Raw genomic sequence first — 25334 nt, 5'->3', positions numbered from 1 at the left:
CCTATACTCTTTATTTTTTTAGGCTGGACGAGAGAAGGTTTGTGCCCTGCTTCTGATTTGGAACAGAGACATTTGCAACCACTTTTGGTACTGCTGTTAGGAAGCCACATCTTTTTAAGCTTTCATTGTAAGTTTTATTTCCTAGATATTATGTATAAGAAATCGTGGAAATGTTGTGTTTCTAATAATTTCATAGAGAACATGATTCACTAACCTTATAAATTGTATTACAGGATCTATGGACTGGAATTCTGCATCATGTGACGAATGAACATCAGTGGTACTTCGGGGCCTGTCGACATGGTCCATTGGAGGAAGATAGGGATAAAGAATGGATTTCAAAGAGCTCTGCAGCACTAACAAGACTCCAGAAGATAGTTTTTGATGAACGCTGGTTGAAAAACATACAAAAGTATCTGTCGTTCAGGTATAAATATATGTATTTGTATTCTAAATCACTGTCTACACCAGCCAAATGCTCCTTTTATCAGATTCTAGTATATTTGTCCTTTTTATCTTGTTTTTAATAGATCTACCTCAGACCTGGAGTCGTTTCATAACCACATTCTTATGTATGCCTCCAAGCGTTTCTCCTTCACACCACCAGTGTACTCCGCTCAGACCAAGTTGGTAGGGCTGGATTATAACTACCACCTACACCGAGGAGAACTAACCAAAGTAGATGGCTCACATCAGTTTATTTCTTATCACAGTCTACCAGCAATACTAAAGTTGTTTTCACTGTGAGGAAGATTTTAAACATCATTACTTGTGGCAAAAATGTAGTACAGATTGTGATTCCTCCAGCTACATATATATTTTTTTTAAGTGTTTGTATGTACTCCTAGGTATGGCAGGATTTTTAACAAAAGATCCAAGATGTGGGGGCTGTACACCATCAAGAAACCCAAAACCTACAAGTACATTCCAGATCTACAGTGCGCCATTCTCCATTCCAGAATGTTGGCTCCTAGGGGGATGGCAGAAACGCGAGCTCTTGCACCTGATGATCCACGAAGGCTTGGGCTGTTGTCTGGTGGCCCCGCCCCAACAGTACAAGAACTGAAGGAAAAGAAAGCTAGCCAAGGGCTTGGTGAGTTCCATTGTAGGGTGTATGAAATCCTTCTCTGTGTAAACAACGGTTACATGGGACACATTTACTTAGAAAATAGATACAATTTTATATCTAGAAATGCTGCCAGCCTGCTTTCTTTGTTTCTTCAGGTAAACCTTCTCACACGTGAGATGTCAAATGCTTTGGGTGACGGGGAGAGACAACTTGATGTTTACAACTGTACCTACATCTAAAGGGTACCAAATTTGTGCTTCTATTTCAGCTGTACATAATGTGCCATATCAAATATTTTCTGGTGGATGTATGCTATTCATAAAACATTGATTGTATATGTAAGAGCTAATACAAAAAATCATAATCATTTGTTTATATTTCCGCATACATTTTTTAAATGAATTTTTGCTGAGATAAATTTTTATGTATTTATAAATGTTGTTGAGGGTATGCCCTCGTGAGAAATTGCTGTTGTAATTTTCTCTAAAAGACTGCGCTAAATTGCTCTGAAAAGCAAACTTCATTTCCCACGATGCTTTGTACACGGAAGCATTGTGATGACGTCACCGCCTAATACCAGAAACACGTTCTGCGCATGTGCGGGAGCTCATGGACAGTTTCCCGCGAGCTCAGGCTATAAATCATTAACAAAGACAAAGAAACTCCGTTCTTTTGCCCAGGATAACTGGCGGTAAGGACACGCTCGTTGAACGCTCCGACTCACTTGAGCACGCGGGAGGTCTAAGTGCTCAAGTGGAGCCCACGGAACCGCTGGAAAGCTAAACTACAAGCCATCAGGTCTGTTCAACCGCTCGCTGCCCTAGCTGCTGAAGGGAAGAATACAGAACCGGGCTGGGAAATCAGCAACTCCGTCAAACTCACGGAGAACGCCAAAAACAGCGGAGAAAGCCATCAAACCGACGGAGAACCGTCAAATCAAAGAGTGAGGGATGCCTCGCTCTTCTGGTGATCAGAAAACTCATCTCTTTCTCTCTCTCCTTTTCTTCTCCCGTTTCCTCTATAGTCTAGAATAAGCAATAAAACTGCGCTATTGCTTCAAATTACCAGACAAGTTTCTCTTTTCGTTCCCAAATACGTCCGTCGGGTCATTTTTGATAAAGAATAAACTGCTTATTGATCATTGTTTAAATATCTGGGTTGTGTCTGTTAGCTGTGGCCAAGTTGACAAACTTATCAGATATTAATTCAGGATTAACCTTTTGTGTTGTTTCATGACCATTTTGAAAAGTTTTGAGTGATTTTAAGGTTAAGTTACTTCTGATTCTAAGTTCTTTGGAAGTTAAAGTGCAAGTTGCCACCCACACTTTAGCCAGACAAAGGGGTCAGCCATCTTGTATTCAAGACTCCATTTTGAATCCATACACACGCACACACACACCACTCCTTTGTGAGAACAAAGGACCCCATTCATACATCCTCAATCACACACAAACACATACATCTTCAATTATATCACATGGTTATTATTCATTTATTTCATTGTTTATTCATTTGACAAATTGTTTAATTAAATGTTATAAAATTCAGATTCTTGCCTCCAGTAGATTTGTTGTGTCGATGCGAAGTCTCTGCCCCTAGGATTCTACGAACTTCAAGAAAGACTGATAAATTTTTGGATTCATTTCCCTTTCTAATTAAAGGGATGGTGCACCGGAGATATCTAAGAATATCTTAATTAATTAATAAATCAGTAAATATTCCCATATTTACAGCATTTATTGAAGAATCCAAAAGTAAGTAGGAGCTTACTAATTATTCGCTACCTAATAACCCCAACAATGTAAATAAAGTTGTGTTTGAACACCTTGAAAACCTTTGGTGTGAGGTTCTGTGTGTGTGTGTGTGTGTGTGTGAGTGGTTCCTCACCTCTTCTCCTCAGGTGTGACAGGCAGGCCGCACCAGGTGCCATCGATCAGAGGCAATTAAGGTGGAGCACTTAAAGCTGACTGGAGGAGGAAAGCAGATGCCAGATGATTAAGCCACACAGCTTGGTAATCAGGTCAGCTCTGTGTTTCCCAGTGATTTTCTCACGAGTAATGTTTTGTCTCGCAGCCGGCCCGACTTTCTGAGTTCCCAGGATCTCCCAGCGTCTTCCCTGAACCGTGGTGTCTGCTTCACCCCGTGCTCCTCCTGGCTGCGGTGCTTCAGCCTTTTCATCTATGCCCTGTTGGATCCTCCTCTTCTCCACCTGCCTGTCCACCCTCGAGCCTCGAGCGAAATCTCAACCTCAGCCTGCCACACTCCCACACTGGACCTCACCTCCTCTCCAAACACTCCTCGTCGCGCAGACCAGTAAGCTCACCCCCTTCAATTCTATTATCAGAACAGTCTCCTTGCTCCTCGACTCACCTTCTGTTTCCCCTTCAGAACCGCCTCTGCGAACCCGTCCAGAGTTCCTCGACCATTCTGAGAACCCGCTGAACTTTCAATAAAACTGTTAAACTTTCTCCTGTGTCCGGGTGTGTTCGCTCCAGAGTCTCCTAGAGAATCATGACACTTGGAAGACTTTTTTTTTATCAAAACCTGGAAATATTACATATTTGAAGTGTCAGAATACAACCGTGTAATTAATCAGGTTATGAGTGTGCAAGTAAAGCTCTTGAGGTCTCTTTTTTTTTTGAGGTAAATTACAAAAGATTTATTAGGCATCTACAAATGTTTTACACTCTTGATGGAAGAAAGCCTACATAATGTCCATTTGGATCTGGGAAACGATCTCTAATTTTCCACACACAACATGAAGGTATAATAATTCTAACACCAGGTCCCAGAAGGCCATACTGCCAGACAATAAAGTTCCTGAATGCTGCATACCGGAACTGCCTATGGCTTTCTCCCGGATCGTGGATGTCAACCTCCGCTCTAAGGTCATTCCAGATTCATCTGGCCAGTCTCAATGCACCTTCATTCAAGATGTATAAGTCCATGTGTGGCAACTGTAGAGAACCTGGCTAGGCTCTGCCAATGTAGTGTAATGGTTTATGCTCTTTTATGAAAGAGGAACCATCCTACATTTTAATTTGTGATATTAATTTGTAATAAATTAATAACCAAATTTTATAGAATTAAGAAGACTCAAAGGTTGTTTTCATCGATAAACTGACGATAATATCCGTGGGTCTGTGTTTCAGTTCAATGAAGAGACAAGTTTGAAAGTTAAAAGTTTTAATTCTTCAAATTAAACTAATGATTTTGAAATGACAAGCATAGGAAATAACAATCAACATTGGCAACTTTGTTGGACAATCTTTAACAGTTGATATTTTAAACTTGCTCAAATAGACCTTGTGTTGAATGTGTGAAAACTGAGAATGAGGTGAGATGAATGTGTGTGTGCGTCTGATTTTGCTTCAGGAAGAAACAGGTGTCTGAGTGAAAAGTGATGGTTTGAATAAACTTAGGTTTCGTTGGAAAAGATGCATCAAACGCTATCTGTCGTGGACTGCCTCACCGTATTCGGACCCTCTTTTAGATCCGGGGCCAAGGAGGGTGGTACTCCAGATGACACCTTGGCTGGCAGAGGAGACGGAGGTGTGCTGGCGACCCGGTCCAGAGTTGCCCTCGGTACACGTGATGATAAAGTGTTTGCAAATGCGCTTTCTTAAGTTTAAATTACTCAGAAATCAAAAGACTCGAGACGAGTCTGCGTTAGCTGGTTGCAATTCGGCTTTCCTGTCTGGCTTGGCAGGAATAGCGTGGGGGGGGGGGGGGGGGGGGGGAGCCGGTGGGCTCCGTTCCCCTGTTAGCTGTTAGCGTTTATTCACACGTCTTCTCTCTTTCGTTGTCAAACACGAACTGAATCATGAACTGAAAACTTACCAAAAACCTTTCCCTTCTCAAAGCAAACGTGTGCGTCAGCAAATGTGTTTTGAATTTACTGTGAGAGAGTGTGTGAGCGAGTGTGAAGGTCACCACTAAAACATCTTCAAAACATTACTTAATTAAGCATTGATTCATTATAGTTCATTATGATTACCCAAAGCATAATAATCATTCATTTGATTAAAACACATTTATAATGAGCAAAATGATAATAATGATTATTTAACATTTAAAATAAAGAAAAGGAAGTTTAAGACTTTATGTTATGACTACATTTCATGAGAACACCATCTTCTGGCACTGCAGGTGTGGGATGTTGTGGTTTCTGTTGAATCTTGCAGACTTCATGTCGGCAAAGGTCTTAATCTGTGCGTTAAAGTTCTGAGCGACCCAGCTCTGATCCAGCCGGGCCAAGTACAACCTTTGGCACAGAAAAACCATATTTCCTCACGTTACAGATCCCCCCTTTCGCGACGACATGGTGGTCAAGCAAAAACCACCTGACGTGACCTCATTAACGTGATGAACTCATGAAGGTAGATATTCCAGTGTCCCAGATGAAGGCAGGAACGATGAAGCATCTCCACAGGTCTCGTGCAGAAAGGAGTATATCCTGATCAGATGATTAAGGCCAAAACTGTTGCAAATCATTGTAAAGTAATCCACGTAGGAAATCTTTAAAGCAGAGCTATTTCAATAGCAGTTAATTTTCATCAGCAACTATTCAAAGGTATATTCAAAGGATAAGGTAGCCCGTGCGTCCACACGGAGCTGGGCAGGTGATGTAACCCTCGGGCGTAGTCCAGACCTTAGACTGTACATACTGGACAAACCGATTCCATAGACTCCAATAACACATTTTTTGTCCATAATGGGAGGTGGCCACCACCGCCATTTTGACCGTGTCACAGGTTCCGTCCAGCCCAGACAATTCCATAAAAGGGAAGAGAGGAGGCGCTGAGGGTGGGGCTGTAAGGCTGGGCTCGAGTGACGACACCCGTGCGAACTAGCTACGAGCTAACCTGAAGCTAACCCTGGCTAACCCAAAGCTAACGCGGAGGTGGGAGCCGAGCTAACGGATGTAGCCACCTAGCTTCAACCCAACCGGAGCTAACTGGAACACCCATCGACCTGAACCTCACACGGAGTTTAGGTGGAGGTTTTCGGCGCCTGTTAGTGACAAGTACCTGGATTAACAAAGTATTGAATCGGTAAGTTTATAATTCATTTCCGTAATGAAAACATTTTGCTGTGAGCAAGTTTTCAGTACCGTATCTTCCGGGCTATCGCTCCTGAGTCGCACCAGCCATTAAATGTATAATGAAGAAGAGAAAATATATTTAAGTCGTATTTTGGGGGGACATTTTATTATCTTTCTTACAAAATCTGAGACCAAGCGTTTCACATTGCAACACAAGCACCGGTAACCATAACAGAATGAACAACAGCCTGCAGAGGAGAGGATGGCGGTGTTTCAAACCCTCCCGGCCGGCGAGGAGAGCTCATTCCTGGGCTGGAGCCGGCCCCCAGCACCCCGCCACAGGCTCTAACAGATGCTGGCGGTGTTTGAAACCCTCCCAACAGGACAGGGGAACTCTTGGGCGGGTCGGAGTCGGCCTGCAGCAGCGTGGTGTAGCCTACATATTTTGTTATATAAGTCGCTCCGGAGTGTAAGTAGCAGGACCAGCCAGAATATGTAAAAAAGTGTGAGTTATAGTCCGGAAAATATGGCAGTTATTAGTATTCGAGCTAAATTAGCAGCCTAAATACATTTCATATATTTCCAAAATGTAATCTTGTACAGCCATCTAGCCTTTATTCTGGACTCAGTACAATTTACCAAAAGTAAAGAGACATTATACAGATGAAGTAAGCACAAGATAACTTACTGGAAGACACGGAATTATCATCAGAACCAGAACAAGAGAGCCTGATAACAGTCATGTTAAAATAACAGTTAAAAAGTATGTATGTATAATAGAAATAAAAATATATTAGAATTAGTGTAACTCACTGTGATCCAAACAATAAATCAGCCATAGCTGATTAGTAAATATGACATGAGGTCTTGGAGTTTTTAATTTTCATTTTTATTTTTTTCTTAGATCTGTTTAAATGTCACCATGGCAGCCTGTGTGTCTCCAACATCAGCTACACAAAGCAGCAAGTGTAAGTACCAAGTACTTGTCTTGACCACTTCATGTATGGTTTTGTACTTTAAACAATTATGACAAACCTGTTATTTTTTCTCCATAGTCATTTGGACCATTGGAGACAGCTACGTGAGGCGTGGTGCCCAGAGAGCTGCAGAGACCGTCGGAGACAACCTTGGCCTCCCTGACGTCTGTGTCTCCTGGTTCGGTTGGGGCGGACCATCGACATACATACATGTGCCGACACTTTGCGCCCTGTTTTATAAAATGTAGTGTTAAAAATAAATGTTTTTGCTCAATTACTGGAATTTCTTTGGTTAAGACAAAAGTGAGGAATAATCATTTACAAGTTATTTGTACAACAGGCCCATTTTAAATCCCAACAGTTTCTTAGCAGACAATAGAAATGTGTTCTTTACTAACTTTACTTGGTTTAAAAATCTTACTAAAATAGTGCCGTATTGCAAAACCCAATCATACTTATGTAAACATTAGCTTTGTAGATATTTTTTAGATATATATTTGTGTGCAACAAAAACCAAACTTAAATAATTTGTCATTCTTTATTGAAAAACAACAAAATACAGTTATACAGAAGTGTGGGAAAATGATAATGTGAAAGTATTGCTCTTTAAATGTAATCCTATTTATCTTTAAAAAGAAAAACTCTAAAAATGTCCTGTACAGCATCATGACAGAAGAATGGTGGTCTGTCTGTCAGAATGTGCTGAACAGATTTGCTCTTTGAAGAGGAGTGTCATGTTTGGAGGAAGGTACTTAACCCAAGACATGCAGAATACAACACTGACCAAAAACTGATGGAAAAAATGATTTATTTATAAGGAGGAACTTAAGGTGCACAGATAAGTCTGTGGTTGGAACTGCAACAACAGCTCAGCGTCTAGAGGAGGGAGAACACAGGTGAGCTTAGGTTCTGGTTTCAAAATCCATTGTAGGCAGGCAGAGGTGTTCAGCAGACTTACTGTGGTGGGTGTATGTGTTGGATGGAGGAGGGAGAGGTAGAGAGCCGGGGAAAGCGCAGGAGAGGGAGCAGAGGTGGAGAGAAGCGGGGCGTCCTGGTGGATGGGGCACTGGGTGAGATGAGAGGTGGGTTATGGCGGGTGGTGATAAGGTCCGTGTGTTGAATATCCAAATCCTGGTCCGTGTGCTGAATATCAGAATCCTGGAGTAGAGGTCAGTATCCAATGAGGTCGACAGGAATCTTGAAGAATGGTAAATCCAATATAAGAGCAAAAACACTACGAAATAACATTAATCCTAGGAACACTAGAGGTAACACGAGTGGCTGGTTACTACCAAAACTGAGGCAATCTTCTGGCGTCAAATTGTGTCCTCCATCCACCTTAAATAGGAAAGCACCCCGCTGATTGCTGATCAGGAACGGCTGGGGTGGAGTCACCAGAACCATGAAGAATGTGTCTCCAGAGACAACCCGGGTCCTGGTACCGATCAGGAAGCGGACCTTATCACCCAGAGCTGCCAGGTCACGCTCAAAGCCTTCATGTTCACGCTGCAGAGCCTGAACGCTGGCCAGGTCATGGCCGTAGTTGTCTGTGTTCAGGGTCTGGTTCTTCTCCTCGATCCACTCTTTGGTCTCATCAGCGTCTCTGAGATGACATCAGAACTCCGTCTGAGTGTGGGTCCAAACTCTACTGACCCGTAAGCGGCGCATAAGTGTGCGGGGTACCTGTGGAAGCGCTACACCTCATGGGTGCTGCCCAGCATGTTGCTCCGGTCTTCAGCCAGCTGTTGCAGCGAGCACCAGCGGTTGTTCAGCTCCTGGAGAGAAACCAAACCCAGTGAGATGAAGGTGGACGCCAGCGGGCTGGACGCCGGATGAGGAAACCTGGAGACGGATCGCTCAGACAGGAAGGGAAGAGCTTCCTCTTACCTTGATGGAATTAAAGTTAGCAGTCGTCTGAACGCCCAACCGTACGGTCTGAGGTCAAAGGTCACAGGAAACACACACCAGTCAGCAGTCATACAGATGCATAAAGATAACTGTAGCCATGGCAACCAGCTGACATGTCCCCACTTTCACCAGCACCTGGTGCCTGCCGGGTCACCTGAATTCCTGTGTGATGTCAGCACGGTCGGCCGTGACTGCGGCCATCAGAGGTGACCTCTGATCAGCTGAATGAACTCACCTTCTAGGGTGACGCCATCTTACCCCGGGTTTCCACGGGAGCCGTCAGCAGCACGTTACTGCAGCAGCACGTCTTGCTCGCGTAAGCTGCTACTTGGCCCTTCCCACGAGATGCGAAGCAGCAGGGGAGTAGCTGTCACCGACCGAGCACGAAGTCACACGAGTGACTTCGTCAGTAAACACAACAACAAGCAGGAGAAAATTACAACATGGTTTGTGTTTTATGTTCTGTCTGTTTTATAATCGCCAATACGGACCTGAAAAACAAAGGAGACCGCTAGCTTGTTGATAACTTCTCACAGGGCCGCACAGTTAGTAACTTTTTTTAAAAGTAAAGCAACCAGAAGGCAGTACGTTCTTTATTCTGAAAATCTCGGTAGCTTCTCTCAATTTCCGCGTCCGATTTCCTGTCTTTCCTTCCCCAAAAATGTCGAACTTGACCCGTTTCAGAGGCGTCGCGCGTAGAAAATAGAACCGGCGCGTAAAGGCCGCGACATGCTGCTCCTGAGACGCGGCCGACTCGCGCTGCTGACGGTTGCTGACGGCTCCGGTGGAAAAGGTTCTGTTGACCACAGCGGTTCCTATCAGCAGCTATGACGTGCTGCTGCAGTAACGTGCTGCTGACGACTCCTGTGGAAAGCCGGGGTTAGAGTCGGCTTCATCCTGTAAACAAACAAATGAGTGGTAACAAAAACACCACGTCTGGTTCTGGTGGAGGTGGAGGACAACATGCACCTTTCCAGGAGCAGAACCCAGATGTTCTTGTTGCTACAAACAGAGACGAGCAGAGTTAACAAACCAGGAAGTGAGAGGGACCAGCTGCTGCAGACAGGTGATGCTCACCTGAGCCTGAACCATAGGAGCCTCCTCAGCCATCAGACCTTCTGACTCCAGTTCAGATGCCACCTTGTTGATGTCCCTCAGGCGGGACTCGTTGGCCTTCAGGTCCTGCAGGACAAAAGCACAGCTGATTATCACCTGAGCTGATCTGACAGCTGCTGCTGGAAGACGGAGAGGAGGAAAAGTCCGACCTTCTGGAAGTCGTCAAACTTCTTCTGCAAGACCTCGACCTTCTCCAGGTCCGACCCGTCTCTCCATCCTCATTCAGCTAAAGACGCGAGTTCAAGTAAAACAACCTAAAGTCACACAAACACAAAGCAGGTGTGGAGATGTTCGCTCTGAGCTGGAGGTCGTTCCTCGGCTGTGAAGGGCACACGAACCTTGTTGGTGCTGTTGAGCAGCGTGAGGATGTCGCCCTTCTTCATGGTGACCTCTCGAGGACTCTTCTCCTGGTAGTCGTACAGAGCCAGAACCAGCTCCTTCCCGGTCTCATCGTCAGTTGGAGCCACTTGTTGCTGTCGGGTTAACAGGTCTGGTGTTAGAACGTGGTGGATAAGAATGTTCTGACGGGCCGAGGGTTCTGAACTCACCCTGCAGGACTGGGCCTGCTCCTTCAGGGCCTGGATGCTGCTGCCGTAAGCCGACAGGTCCGACATCAGGGCCTCGTGCTTCTTCAGGAGAGCCTGTGGAGCAGAACATCAGAACCTTCAGCTCGTCTGACACAAGTGGAGCTTTCTCGCAGCGATGGTCCAATCGGATCCGCCACCGTAAAACAAACCCTGCTCAGTTCACCGCAGACGCAGCTCTGCGGGTGTTTAGTGGAAAAGCATGAGCCTTCTGCCGGCTGCCACGTGTCATGGCTGCTCTGCAGCGAGAACACACATCACAGCTTGTAAACCGTTTGAAATAAGAGCGACGGGAACACGTTTGTCATCACTTCCTGTGCGAGGCCAGCACTTCTACCCCTAACCCATGAGACGCTCAAACGAGCAACGACGTCTGGTAGACAACCGAAGGAAATGACAAATACAGAAACACTAATTATGAAGGACTGGAAAGAGAGCAAAGAAAAGCGATTGGAGTTTCTCAGGAAGGGACTTCCATACCTCGGCCGAGTCCTCGTCTTTCCCGTAGTCAGGACTTCCAACGATGGGCTCCTTCTCCCTCATCCAGGACTCGGCCTCATTAGCATCCGCAAAGTACTGCTGGGCCTGCAGAGAGTCCTCCAGGTCCTGCCTCCTCTGGGACGCCTTGGCCTTCAGCGTGTCCCAACGTCCATGAAGCTCCGACAGTTTAGTCTTCACTTCCTCACCAGCGAAGTGGCCTGGACCCAAACAAAGTGAGCCAGAACCTGCAGACACCTCAGAAACATGTCAGGACCAGACCTGCTCTACCTTCCTCCACCATGGTCTCTCCTTTCTGGGTGACAGCCTTGAAGCGAGGTTCATGACCTGTGATCTCAGCCTGCAGAGCCTGGTGCTTCTTCAGCAGGTTCTGGACACCAGTCAGGTCCTTCCCTGAGGACACATGTTAGAGTTCAGCATTATGCAGTAGACAGACCAGTTTAACCCAGGGGTTTCTTTATTCTACAATCTGCTCTTTAACTGTATTATTTCCTGCTATTTCAGCTGTTAACTTTATTTTTTCTCTAAGTGTTTTTCTCCCCAGAAGAAGCTACAATGGTGTTCTGCTGAGCTGTGGTGGCCTCATGGAGGGGGCCATCGGCTAGCACACTGCTGCTAACCACTTAAACATTCTCCCTCTCCTGATAATAACATTTTACTTTCTTTGATGTTGGATGTGGTGCTACTAGTTTACCCGTTTATTTATAGATTCACTAGGATAAATACAATAAAGTTTATTTCTCGCCAAATAGAATATTTACTAAGAAATCACAATGTTACGTGTGTGTGTGTGTGTGTGTGTGTGTGTGTGTGTGTGTGTGTGTGTGTGTGTGTGTGTGTGTGTGTGTGTGTGTGTGTGTGTGTGTAAAAGCCATGTGTAGTGTTTATTTACAAAGCATATGTTGTTGGATTTTATCCAGAATCGAGACTTTGAAAATATAAAGTTTAATTACAGTTTGATTTATTTGAGATCTGTATAATGTTTATTATTTTGTTTTTTTCCCCTAAATACCTAACGTTTTAGTTAACATGAATATTAGTCATTCATCCCAAAACATAAAGTTACACATTTTAAATTTTAATAGGGGAAGACTGCAGGAGGGAGCGGTAAAATACAGGGGGTCCCCTGCAAAAACTAACTTTACGAGTCTGATGAAACTTGCTGGTGTTCCCGCTGCTTCTTCGGTAAACAGCGCCAACAAAAACAAAGAAACTTGGGATCTTGTTGGCGTGGCGGTGGGATTTAAGGGAAACGCTGTATGCCCTATAGACTTCTCAACGAGCTGCAGTATTTCTCCGGTCAGATCTGTCTCCGAGTTCCACGAGCGGTCAGCCCGCAGCAGCTAGGCGCCGCATCCGTCAGGCTGCCCGGCCTGACCGCTGGGGATTACCGGATGAAAGAATGGAGCACAGAAGTGTCTCTCCAAGCGGCGCGCCCCGTCATATTTCAACCCATTTTTATCTTAAATGCACTGGGTTTTACCCTTTTACCCATCGAAATATGCCCTATTAATTATTTTACCGTATTTTACATTTAAATTTCATGGTTAAACAGTACATGCTACATGTTAAACTGATAGTTAGCTAGCTACTTCGGTAAACTCAGCTAGTTTAAAGGCAGCAGTGACATAAAATACAAATATAGATTTTAACTTACCGAAAAAAATGAAGTGGAGACTCCTTGGACGCTCTATTAGTGCAATTAATACCACAGCAAGTCATTTTGTCCATCAATTGCACAAATAATATCCAAAACAGAATTCACAAGCACAGAGACTGAAAATCCCGAAACAGTTTACAGGAGACACCGAGGCTGTACTGAGGCCTTTCCATGGAGCTAGCTCTGTGGTCACGTGGGTCGGATGCTCATTAATTATACAGAATTTTAGGCTTTCAATACACTTAAACAGAAGAGTGAGAAAAAATTCACCCCCCTCAGAGTTGTCATGAGTATAAACTAGATAATTTAGACAAAAAACATGTTTTGGAACCAGGCTGTAAACATGTTTATTTCTGCTGTGAAATCGGAATTTTTAACATGGGAGTCAATGAGGATTTGCTCGCTTCTGCGACCAGCCCCCAGCGGATGAGGGTGGAACTGCAATTTTTCTTACTTCCGGGATGGGACCATTTTTAGAGCGGCATTGTGGGGGCTTGGTCCAGACGAAGTCCAGTGACGACCTCGACTCCTCTCGAACCACGACCGAAGCCCCATGCGACAGGAAACCAGGTGGAGTAAGGTGAAGACGACCCTCTGATGGCGGAGACCCCCATGGAATGGAAGCAGACATCGAAGGCCAGACGAGCTCGGAGAAGGAGACAAAGTGAGACAGCCCATACGATAGATTGCGTTTGATGCAAATCAAAGAAATTAATCAAAACCATCTATGGGTACCTCTGGGAAAATGTGAAGGCATTTTGTGAATTATCTAAAGAAGAAATGTTCTTCGCCCTGTTCTACAAGTCATGTAAAAACGTGATGCAGAGAAAACACAAATAAAAGAAATTAAATCCTAACTGATATGTGAGAATCATTAGGCTGCACTGATTAAAGGCATATATAAAATAAATGAAAATGAAGGGCAAATTGGCTTGTAGCCCTTTAAGGGAAATTTTAACAAGTTAAAATCTGTTATCAAATATAGTCACTCTACACAAAGCACTATTAAAAGATAGAGGTGTAAATCAGTCCAAAAAATGTAAATCAGTAGGTTAGTAATCCCTAAAAATGTGAGTTAGTAACAGGTGTCCTGGCTGAAGGCAGGTAACCTGAAAAAAAACTCAAAGGATATCACATTTGTTAAAATTCATCCAACAAAGAATCGAGTGAATTTGTAACGTTCCACCAGTTAGTGGAAAAGAATCCGGTCAGAATCGATTTGTTCAGTAAGCGGTTTGAATCTGGTATTGCGAACCCACAGAGAGACGAGTTTGAATTTACCTGTGGGAGCAGTGTCATAATCGATTTGGTCATCCATCCGTTTGTATCTGGTGTTACGAACCCACAGAGAAACTTGTTTGAATTTACCTGAGGGTCCCGTTTGGAACTGGAGTGAAGCAGATGGTTTAGTTGTTAGATCAGAACCTGATTTTACCTGTTCAATGTATCAGCTTATCGGAGGCGACGTTGTTGTGATCAGAAATTGGAGTGAACTGGAGATGCGAAAATGATGCTCGCAAAACAGGAGGAGGCTCCCCACCCCCCTTTTTTTTCTCAAACTTATGCCGTGTCTGTGAGACAGGAGAAGCATAACAAACAACAGTTCTTAGGCTCGTAAGAGCCCGGTCACCAAGAAGATGCACAGTGTCACCCGGAACGTGCTGAAAGAGCAGGTGTTTAGACGTCCAAAGATCTGGAGGTGTTGGACTTGGAGGTTCTGAAAAGGAGTTTGGCAAGGATGGTTGTGTCACGGGTGTCAAAGCAAACCGAGCCATGTGTAGAACCAGACACAGACATGTTGCTAGCTTTAGGAACATGTTCTGTCCTGAATACTGAAGCCAAGAATACTTTCTTCCCAAGAATGATGGAGGATCCCACACAGGAACAGAAAAACCCGGTTTAACCAGAGTATTTACAGACTGACTAGAGCTCCCCCCCTTAGAAGGTGTACCATCTATCTCCGGGTCGGAGGTCAAAGTTGTCAGCTGAAATGGTGGAAGGTCAGTGTCGATTTCTGCAATGACCCGCCCGCTCGGAGGAGGGGTTTCCCCGAACAGGTCGAAGTCCGCAACGGAAAACTCAGTGCCACTCAGCACCCCCCCTTTGTCAGGCGGGGCCCTGAGCAGAGCATCACTGCACGCACCTACTGCTCTCGGGCCGGGTGGCCATCCCGTGCCCGTTAGAGAGGTGACCGCAGCAACCACCGAGGCTCCCTCAATATCACCACTGACAACAGGGCTATTGGAAACCGCAGGTTTCTCTGTGCCGTCGTGGTCACCTGAAAGAGAAATCACAGGAAAGAGAGCACAGAGGCCAGAGACAGAGTGATGTACAGTTCTGTGGTTGTTGTTGACAGCATTTTTGTTCCAGCGGTGTTGCCATATTTCTGCACTGTAGACAGGCACACCAGCTGGGTGACTGTGGAGGACAAGGTCCAGGTTGAGGGTGATCAGGGGTGAGACTCATCAGGTCAAAGATGAGACTAGGTTCCCGTGTGAGACATCTTTGAAGAAGCTGTTGGCACTCTTCTAGCGTCAGTCTCTTTATCCTAGCCTGTGAATGCAAAATCACACTTTTAAATTGTTGTGCTTGGCTAATGGACTCATAAAACTTTCAGATACTACATGTTACAGGCATAAGGAACTTGAGTGCAAAATGTTTGGAATAAAATGAAGGAAGTACATTCACAACATTTTTCTGTGTATTCACTGTAGCACAATGTAACTCATAATGTTGGATGGAGCAGAGTATGTTGTGAATACGTTAGAATAAATCCACATAACATATTTCCCACATTCAAAATCGGGATAATCATACAGATGAAATAATTGGACACGTAAAGGAGCAAATGTAAAATAAAGGCTTTGCTTTTGGCATTTTTTTGCGCAAAATTCTGATAAGTTAGTAGTTAGATATGCACACATACCTCTTCCAGAAACTATTTCAAAGTTTGTGGACTGTATGTCTGTAAGGTTAGAGACCTTTAACCCAGATCCATCTAACGTTGATCACTATTCACAACACTTTGATGTACTTTGTAATCAGGTCCTGGACGTGGTTGCCCCTCTCAAGCTTTGCAAGTCTCGGCCTAGGAGGGAGCCTTGGCTCTCTGATGTCACACGGGCTTGCAGGCGGGTGTGTAGATCCTCGGAGAGAAAGTGGAAAAAGGATGGCCTACAGGTCTCGCGTGAGTTGTTCAGAGCATCTCTGGTTGCTTATCAGGAGGCAGTGAGGGCTGCCAGAATGGCCTATTTTGCAGACATCATTGAGACAAACTCCAATAATCCTAAGATTCTCTTCAAAACGCTAAACTCAGTTCTGGTGTATCAGGAGCCTAGCTCCATGTCTCCTACAGCTGCTGGAAACTCTGAAGCTTTTCACAAATTCTTTGTAAATAAAGTGTCGGGCATTAGAGCAGTCATTTCTGGTAACTCTGTTGACCCTGTTCCAGTTCATCCATTACCACCCACCCTGAGCTCCCTCAATACAGCTTCATACTCTGAGCTGAGTAAGCTAGTTGCGAGGCAGAAGCCATCTGGCTCTCCACTTGATGTTCTACCACCTCGTCTCTGGAAGGCTGCCTTTCCGTGCCTTGGCCCATCACTTGGTCAGATTATCAATGGGAGCCTCAGCACAGGTGTGGTCCCAGCTGCTTTGAAAGCAGCAGTTATTCGGCCGACCCTGAAGAAACCTGGTGCTGATGTCTCTGTGATCGAAAATTACAGGCCTATCTCTACCCTACCCTTTACATCTAAACTGCTTGAGAAAGTCGTTTATCAGCAGCTGGTCTCACATTTAGCTGACTCTGATCTGTTTGAGGTTTTCCAATCAGGGTTCAGGTCTGGCCATAGCACAGAGTCTGCTCTACTGAGGGTCCTAAATGACATCTATCTATCACTAGATCAGGGAACATCTGTGCTGCTTCTGTTATTAGACCTGACAGCAGCCTTCGACACAGTTGACCACGCGATTCTACTCGATCGCTTGGAACGATGGGTTGGGATCAAAGGGTCAGCTCTGGATTGGTTTAGATCGTATCTCCACAACAGGACATTCTGTGTTAAACTGGGTGATGTTTTTTCTTCTTGGGAGGGGCTCCGGTGGGGGGTCCCGCAGGGGTCGATCCTTGGTCCACTTTTGTTTTCCATTTATCTGCTACCTCTGGGGTCAATCTTTCGTAAACATGGCCTATCATTCCATCTGTATGCTGACGATTACCAGATTTACTCTCCATTGTGTCAGGAGAAAGGTCACTCTATTCAGTCCTTTGTCTCCTGTGTTAATGAGGTGAAGTCTTGGCTAATGTCCAACTATCTACATCTGATTGAGGGAAAGACAGAGCTCATTGTTTTTCACCCCAACAGCAGGAATGTGGATCGTTATGCTGATCTTGGCCCTCTTTCTCCATACTCAAACCCAGTTGTTACCAGTTTGGGGGTGAAACTTGATGTAGGACTTAAATTTGTTGCTCACATCAATTCTGTGATCCGGTCCAGTTTCTTTCACCTGAGACGCCTTGCTAAAATCAAGCATATGCTCTCCAGAGCCCACCTGGAGCGGGTACTGCATGCCTTGGTAATTTCTCGGCTTGACTACTGCAACTCTCTCTATGCAGGGTTGTGTCAGTCAACACTGCGTCGCCTACAGGTTGTGCAGAACAGCGCTGCCAGGTTCCTGACTGGGACCAGGAAACGGGACCACATCAGTCCAGTTCTGGCCTCCCTGCACTGGCTTCCGATTTCCTATCGCTCACAATTCAAAATACTCGTCTTTGTTTATCATTTCTTCCAGGGTGGTGCTCCCCCCTATCTGGCCACTCTCCTGAACAGACATTCCCCATCACGCGCTCTGCGCTCATCTGACCAAGGCCTGCTGGCTGTCCCTCGGTCTAGGTGTCGTACCCGTGGGGACCGGGCTTTCTCAGTCCTAGAACCGTTACTCTGGAACCAGTTGCCACCCTCAGTTAGGCTGTCCCCTTCTCTGCCAGTCTTTAAGAATCACCTAAAATCACACCTCCTCCGCTTGGCGTTTCCAGAACATGTTTGATTATGGCCCTCTACTATGTTGAATCCATTCCACAGTTTTCATTGGTACACTCAATCCATCCACTCAATCCAATTGTGTTTCACACATTTGTATTTTACCGGAATGTTTCATCTATCTTGTATTTTCCATTTTGTATTTTGTAATTTGTATTTTGTAATTTGAATTTCTTTTATTGTTGATTTATTCAATATAATTACATACAACTGTACCATGTTCAGCGCTTTGGGCTTCCTCACAGGGTTGCGGAAGGCACTTTATAAATAAAGCTTTGATTGATTGATTGATTGATTGATTCCACTGCCACCAACTGTTGCCGGAGTTGTTGGACCTTTTCTAAGTCATCCCGTGTAAGGTCAGCGAGCAGACCCCCACGGGTTCTAGCTTGACCTCGAACTCGACGTCGACCTCTGACACGGCCGCCTCCTTCCTGCTCTCGGCTGCCGCGGGTGGTTGAAGCTGTGGCTTTTCCAGCCCTGGATCGTCTCACTCGGTCTCTAGGTGCACCCCTCATCCTGGATCTTGGTCGGGATGGACAGGGCATGGGCTTGTAGTCCGTATCGGAACCAACAAGACTTTCCTCAGGAAAGCTCTAAACCAATTAGCAAAACAATATAACTTATTAGCTAATTGATAGCTTTTTTGGTAATGCTATAGTTAGCTTTGAAGATGCTCGTAATGCTACATGGAATATAACTTACTGGTGGAGAATCCGACATTGTGGGGAAAAAAAAGAAGTTGCTAGAGTCAACAGGTGCAAAGACGGCAGTTGCTTGGAAACAGAGCGTGCACGAGCACGCTCCACGGACTGGTAGAGGGGAGCGCATGCACATTTTAAAGAACGTTGAGTGGGCGTTTCTTCAGAAACATCGATTGCTACACCTTTAAGTGACAGTGTGACATAGATCCGTCAATCTTTTCAAATCCATGAGATTCACTGTCAATTTTCTATCAGAAGCTAATGCAGGAGATACATAGGTGTAGGAGACTATTTTCATGTCCAGCCTGCATGAAAACCATAGTGACCAATCCTAATCAGAAATTATCATTAAAAGCAGTTTTTTCACAGTTTCACACCTGTAAGGGAAAAAATATTATTGAAAAATCTAGGCAATAATATTTCAACAGAGATACAAATAAATTAAGCTTAGGGCCCCCATGTGGTGATCTCCAAGCCTGAAGGTCATGAATATTTGACAAAAACAACAAAGGACCCAGAATGGATCCTTGGGGTAAACCACTTCTGAGAGGATTAGATTCAATAAGTAACAGTTTGGTACCGATCTGTTAAAGAGACAATGTGTAGTTTTTACCATTCATCTCTGGAAACATTCATCGGTATGTTGTTGAAAATGAAAGAAATGATGCCCAGTTGTCGAAAATTGTTGGTGGCTTTGTAACATGCAGTATAACAATACAGATTGGGCCTAAATTACATGGGGTGGGTCTGAGTCTCTGGGCAACGCCATATTAAACGCCATGTTTCCTTCTACGTGAACATTTTACCGGAGGTTGAATGATATGACAAAGTACTCTTCGAAATTTGCGCTCCCAGTGATTTTTGACACTTATGGTCATCTGTTGGTAAAGTCTTCATCGGACACAAAAATACTGCTTGCTTGAAATGATTTAGGTATGTACTGCTCTCTATCACTTAAAGCTTGTGACCATAGGTGAGGGTAGGTCGACCGGTATAATCGAGAGCTTCGCTTTTCGGCTCAACTCTCTCTTCACCACGACAGACCGGTACAACACTTGCATCACTGCAGACGCAGCACTAATCTACATATGGATCTCCTGCTCCTTCTTTCCTTCACTCATGAACAAGACCCCAAGATACTAAAACTCCTCCACATGGGGCAGGACCTTGTCCCTGACCTGGAGAAGGCATTCTACCCTCTTCTGACTCAAGACCATGGTCTCGGATTTAGAGGAGCTCATTCTCATGTCAGCTGCTTCACACTGTGAACCGCTCCAGCAAAAGCTGGAGATCACATTCTGATGAAGCCAACAGGACAGAGACCGGATCCAAAACGGATCCTCTCAATACATTGGCTGCGCCTAGAAATTCTGCCCATAAAATGATTGGTGTATATTGTTAAGATACTTCAATTTGATATGTAGAATCTTTGAGACCAGAGAAACAATGGTAAGAAGATCTGAGACAACATCTTCATGAAAAGATGATGATGAGGAAGTAGAAGATGAACAAAATGTCACACCAAAGCCAGCCTGAACAGGTGAGTTTTCAGCTTCTTTTTAAAGGAGACCACTGAGCAGGGGCGGATTTAGGACTGAAAAAGATCCGGGGCTTAACACACGCGCGCACGCACGCGCACATACACACATGCACATAACACACACTAGCCTTTTCATAAAACATTTGGAGCTTGAGCCCAAGTAGCCGGGCCTAACGCCGCCCCTGCAACTGAGTCCACTGATCTCAGGCTCAGGGGGAGAGAAGTCCAGAGTCTGGGGGCCACAGCAGCAAATGATCTGTCACCTTTGGTCGTTAGCCTGGTGCCCTGCACAACCAGCAGGACCTCAGGGACCTGCTGGGGGTGTAGGGACTGAGAAGATCACTAAAGTAAGATAGTGCTTATCCATGTAAGGCCCTGAAACCATAACTGGGATCTAGAAATGAACCCTGAAGTTGACTGGCAGCCAGTGAAGCTGGAGGAGAAGTGGGGTGATGTGGGTGTACTTTGACGATTTGAAGCAAAGTACACCCACACCCTTGAAGAAGCAAGCTGACCTAGAGAGTCTCTGACTTTGGAATGAGCTTGTAGGTAAAGTAATGTGTACTGCTGAGTACCAGTATCGGTGAATGAGTGCCACTTTATAATGTCTTGAAAAAGTGAAAAAGAAAAAACCATCATACATTAATGTGTGTCATAAAAAGATGAACAAAAAACACCACAATACTTAAGTATGCGTAACGAAAAGGCAAAAAAATAAATGACAATACTTTAGTATATATAACGAAAAGGCAAAAAACACAATACTTTAGTATGTGTCTGTGAGCTTTGCATGTCTGTCTCTGTTTTCCTTGCAATTAAGTAAAATGAAAGAAGACCACAACGAAATCTCATTTGGTTGTTTAAAGTTTTTTTTCAACTGATCCTAAATCAAGGTGAAACTAATTGTTGAGCTCTTGTGGATTTAAGAATGAAGAAGTGAAATTATGAAGAAGAAAATGGGAGGGAGAGGTACTCAATACTAACAATGAGTCTTCTATCTCCTTTTGTGTAATCCAGATCATGGTGTTAGAAAAGAAGACCCTGGTTTAATGCTTTGGGAAGAAGTCAGCTAATGCCTTAGACTCAAAAGGTGTTCAATCTGCTATTTCCAGTTTGCTGATGGGCTGTTAACCACAGCTGAAGGAATTAGGAGTGACATGTTCACTCTGCAGAACAATGTAGCTTTTAAGTGGTGCCTATTCTTCTCCTTTTGGCTCTGTGAGTATGAGAATGTACTAATCAGTTTGACAGTTAATCTAAAGAGAGAGAAGAAGAGGTCTGAGGATTTTCATGGCATTTGAATCTACTAAAATCTTGACCTTAAAGAGCAAGTCACCCCCTGCCAGAGTATTACTCCACTCCCACTTCCTGATTGAAAAATGTAACAAATGCTGTTGCCTAGCAGACCGAGAGGGTGGAGCCACCAACAAATACACACACAGGCTCACAACAACATTTTGACATCATATGGTACCAGCTAACGTGCTAGGGTACCTCTTAGCCAATAGCGATGGCAAATTTAAATTCAAATGCAGTGCAGAGTTTTTACCTGACAACGGCACAACAGTGACAGTTTCAGGCAGAAAATTAAAATTTTAACTAAAATTCAGACAAGATGGCGGCACGTAACCAGGACCGGATTATCATTGCAGGGGCCCCTGGGCACAATGTGCCTAGTCGCCACCTCAAAAACAAAGTTAACACTCAATCGTTCATGTCGGCTCATATCCTTTCATGCTTTCTGTCTTGTGCCTGATGCATTTCGCTGCTGTGGAGCGGAGCACATCACCTGTTTTGTCCTCCGGTGAATTCACCTCACCAGTGTGGCCCGTGCGCGGCGCGCACTCCGCTGTTTTTGCGGTCAGTAGATCATTTTTAACTGCAGTTCAAAGGTCACTCATGAGGTGAAAAAATATGAAGCCAGGTGGCAGTTTTTCTTTAGGATTGAGAGGAGATGTAGGAAGATAATAAACAGACAGGACAGAAAAATAGTCAAATAAAAAACAAACTCGTTTTTGTACCTGGTGGTTGCAACAAACAGACATGTGAAAATAATCAGAAGTGAGGAACAGAAAATAAAATGATTCTTTCAATGTTTAGATCTGCACTCAGCACTCAGCAGGGACTCTGAGAGGCTACGGGCACACCAGTGAGTTTGCGGCTGCTGCGCTGGGGGAGGGGGAGAGGGCTGAAGTAGCTGGGGAACAGTAAAGATGCAGAAACTACCGTTGTTAAAAGAAATGTGTGTTAACTTAGAAAATGTGGGCGCATTTTTAATTACTTGTCAACTTGTTTCCCCAACGTTAAGACTGCTGCACAAAAAAATAAAATAAAAAAGACTACTGCTCGTGTGGGCCCCCTTGTGGCTGTGGGCCCCTGGGCTTGTGCCCAGTTTGCCCATATTATAATCCGACCTTGCGCGTAACACGCAGCGGCTTGGGGCTCTCAGCTGTTTGTTTATCTATTTATGTTTTTAGCTTGTTTTCTGACCGTCCTGCCAACCGATGTATTGAAGCAGTATATAAGGGCAGAACTAGAGGAAATCGAAGACGGGGTCATAAAATTAACCTACTCAAAACAGGATTTTATCCTATTGGAGCTACAGCGGACAGAGGAGGCTGTCACCATCCCCCCTGTGTGGCCCAGGAGACGGAGGAGACACCACAAGCAGAGCGGCCTACGTGCTAGGCGTCTTTAAAGAGGGCTCATATCTTGAGGATTACACATCAGCTGTTCTATCTTATGTAAAATTTTGCACTGACGCCGTTCTACCCACAAAATTTATTAAAGTTTTTCAGAAGCCATGGATGGACGGTCCAGTGCGCTCCCTACTCAAAGCTCAAGATGCTGCATACAGGGCTGGTGACAGGCTGGCATACAGCAATGCCCGGAGAGACTTGAAAAAAGCAATACGGCTGACTAAATCCAGATACAGGCAACGCATTGAGGAGTACTTTAAGAACAACGATCCGCAGAACATGTGGAAGGGACTGAGAACCATGGCAGACTACAGGAGCGCCAGCCAGCAGATCAGAGAGGATTCTTCTCTTCCTGACACCCTGAACAGCTTCTTCTCCAGATTTGACACCATTAGTGACAGAGTTGCTGCTGCTCCCATTAAACTGGAGGAGCAGCAGCAGCCCCTGAGCCTGCAGCTCGATCAGGTCACTTCTTCCCTGAAGAGGATTAAAATCAACAAAGCCACAGGACCAGACATGGTGTCAGGGAGGACCCAGAGGTCATGTGCTGACCAGCTGGCAGGGGTCTTCACGGACATTTTTAATCTACCTGTGGCAAGGTGGATAAACGAGGGCCCGGGTGGGATTCGATCCACAGACTCCCGGGTGAGAGTCATACACTCTAACCAGTCAGCCAAAGGGACATCCCCTTGGCCAAGTAGCCAGAGCGCATGATCTATCGGGACACTGTGACAGGACACACACTGCTACATCTTCCCACCTCTTTCCACAAGCACGTCCTCGTGCTCCCGCGCAGGGTGCCACAAACTTCACATCCATGGACCTACTTGACAGTACTACATGGATCCTGCCAACAACGCCAAATGTGGCAAGTTGGATAAACGAGGGCCCGGGCGGGATTCGATCCCCAGACTCCCGGGTGAGAGTCATACGCTCTAACCAGTCAGCCAAAGGGACATCCCCTTGGCCAAGTAGCCAGGGCGCATGATCTATCGGGACACTGTGACAGGACACTCACACTGCCACATATCCCTACAGCTCTCTACTGTTCATGTCTGTCTTAAGTCCTCCATCATTGTGCCTGTGCCAAAAAAATCAGCTGTAACCAGCCTGAATGATTACCACCCAGTCGCACTGACCCCTATCATCATGAAGTGCTTTGAAAGGATCCTCCTTAAATACATCCAGGACAGCCTTCCTACTGGTATGGACAGATACCAGTTTGTCTACAAGGGGAACCGGTCAACCGAGCACGCTGTCTCTATTGCACTACACACCACTCTGACACATCTGCAGCATCATAACACTTGTGTTAGGATGCTATTCATTGACTTCAGCTCAGCTTTCAACACCATCATCCCAGACAAGCTGACAGTGAAACTCTATAACCTGGGACTCTCTGCTTCAGCGTGCCTCTGGATCAGGGACTTTCTCACTAATCAGCCACAGGCGGTGAGAATAGGAGACCAAACATCATTCACCATCACTCTAAACACAGGCACAACACAGGGCTGTGTGCTCAGTCCAGCTCTCTTCACATTATTTACCCACGACTGCACAGCTCTCCACCCCTCAAACATGGTTTTGAAGTTTGCAGATGACACCACCATAGTGGGTATCATAACAAATAACAATGAGACCCTCTACAAAGAGGAGATACAGCACCTCACTCAGTGGTGTTCCTTGAACAACCTGGTGCTCAACACCAGTAAGACCAAGGAGGTCATAGTGGACTTCAGGAGGGCCAACAGGACAGAGCACCCACCTTTACTCATTTAGGGGGGAGCTAGTAGAGTGTGTAGACAACATCAAATTCCTGGGCATCCACATCACCTCAGATCTATCTGGTCACTGAACCCTTCCTTTATGGTAAAGAAGGCCCAACAAAGACTCTTCTTCCTTAGGAAACTAAAGGGAGCTGGTCTCTCCCCCCAACTGCTAAGGAACTTCTACAGAGCCATGATTGAGAGCATCCTATCACTCAGTACTATGACGGTGTGGTATGGGAGCTGTACTGTCCAGAACAAAAAAGACCTGGCCAGGGTGGTGAAAACTGCTCAGTGGATTGTGGGGAGCTCACTACCAGATCTGGACACAGTATATACCATCTGACTACAAAAGAAGGCTAACCGTATCACTGCTGATTCCTTCTATCCAGGTCACAAACTGTTTATGCCGCTACCATCCAGGAAACATTACAGGAATATCAGGCCACAACCACCAGGCTGAGGAACTGCTTCTTCCCAAGCCCCCCCCCCCTTTTTTTTTTAAACTCATTTTACTAGTGTGTGTATGGCTCCCTAAGGGGAAGGTTATGTAATGATCATCACCCCGCTTCTCCTCCATTCTGGTCTATAGGGCCTTACATGGACAAGCACCATCATACATTGGTGACCTTCTTAGTCCCTACACTCCCAGCAGGTCCCTGAGGTCCAGTGATCAAAGCCTACTGGTTGTGCAGCGCACCAGGCTAAAGACCAAAGGTGACAGATCATT

The 25334-nt window shown here is 45.1% G+C and overlaps 1 protein-coding gene and 2 long non-coding RNA genes across 5 annotated transcripts; all 3 read right to left on the bottom strand.

Annotated features, from left to right (window-relative positions):
* Positions 1-7614: 7614 nt before the first annotated feature.
* On the bottom strand, positions 7615-8258 carry LOC139062479 (uncharacterized). Its single transcript, XR_011516018.1, has 2 exons — positions 8049-8258; positions 7615-7966 (listed from the first exon to the last, which is right to left on the bottom strand). It is a non-coding gene; the product is annotated as an uncharacterized lncRNA (long non-coding RNA).
* Positions 8259-8303: 45 nt separating this feature from the next.
* LOC139062480 (uncharacterized) lies at positions 8304-9453 on the bottom strand. Its single transcript, XR_011516019.1, has 3 exons — positions 8978-9453; positions 8774-8865; positions 8304-8693 (listed from the first exon to the last, which is right to left on the bottom strand). It is a non-coding gene; the product is annotated as an uncharacterized lncRNA (long non-coding RNA).
* Positions 9454-9613: 160 nt separating this feature from the next.
* LOC139062478 (spectrin alpha chain, non-erythrocytic 1-like) lies at positions 9614-13037 on the bottom strand. 3 transcript variants are annotated; one of them, XM_070543408.1, is made up of 8 exons: positions 12854-13031; positions 11467-11589; positions 11179-11396; positions 10663-10755; positions 10453-10587; positions 10264-10340; positions 10076-10180; positions 9968-10000 (listed from the first exon to the last, which is right to left on the bottom strand). In XM_070543408.1, the coding sequence occupies exons 2-7, from the start codon at positions 11477-11479 to the stop codon at positions 10174-10176; spliced, it is 543 nt and encodes a 180-aa protein (XP_070399509.1). In that variant the 5' UTR covers positions 11480-11589; positions 12854-13031; the 3' UTR covers positions 9968-10000; positions 10076-10173. The 3 variants fall into 3 exon arrangements, with proteins under 3 accessions (XP_070399510.1, XP_070399509.1, XP_070399511.1); XM_070543409.1 differs by lacking the exons at positions 10264-10340; positions 10453-10587 and adding an exon at positions 9614-9895 and having other exon boundaries at positions 12854-13037; XM_070543410.1 differs by lacking the exon at positions 9968-10000 and having other exon boundaries at positions 10094-10180; positions 10264-10368; positions 12854-13021.
* Between the last annotated feature and the right edge of the window lie 12297 nt (positions 13038-25334).

The sequence above is a fragment of the Nothobranchius furzeri genome, chromosome 13, assembly GCF_043380555.1.
Source record: "Nothobranchius furzeri strain GRZ-AD chromosome 13, NfurGRZ-RIMD1, whole genome shotgun sequence".
Taxonomy (NCBI): domain Eukaryota; kingdom Metazoa; phylum Chordata; class Actinopteri; order Cyprinodontiformes; family Nothobranchiidae; genus Nothobranchius; species Nothobranchius furzeri.
This window is presented reverse-complemented; position numbering and strand designations above follow the sequence as displayed.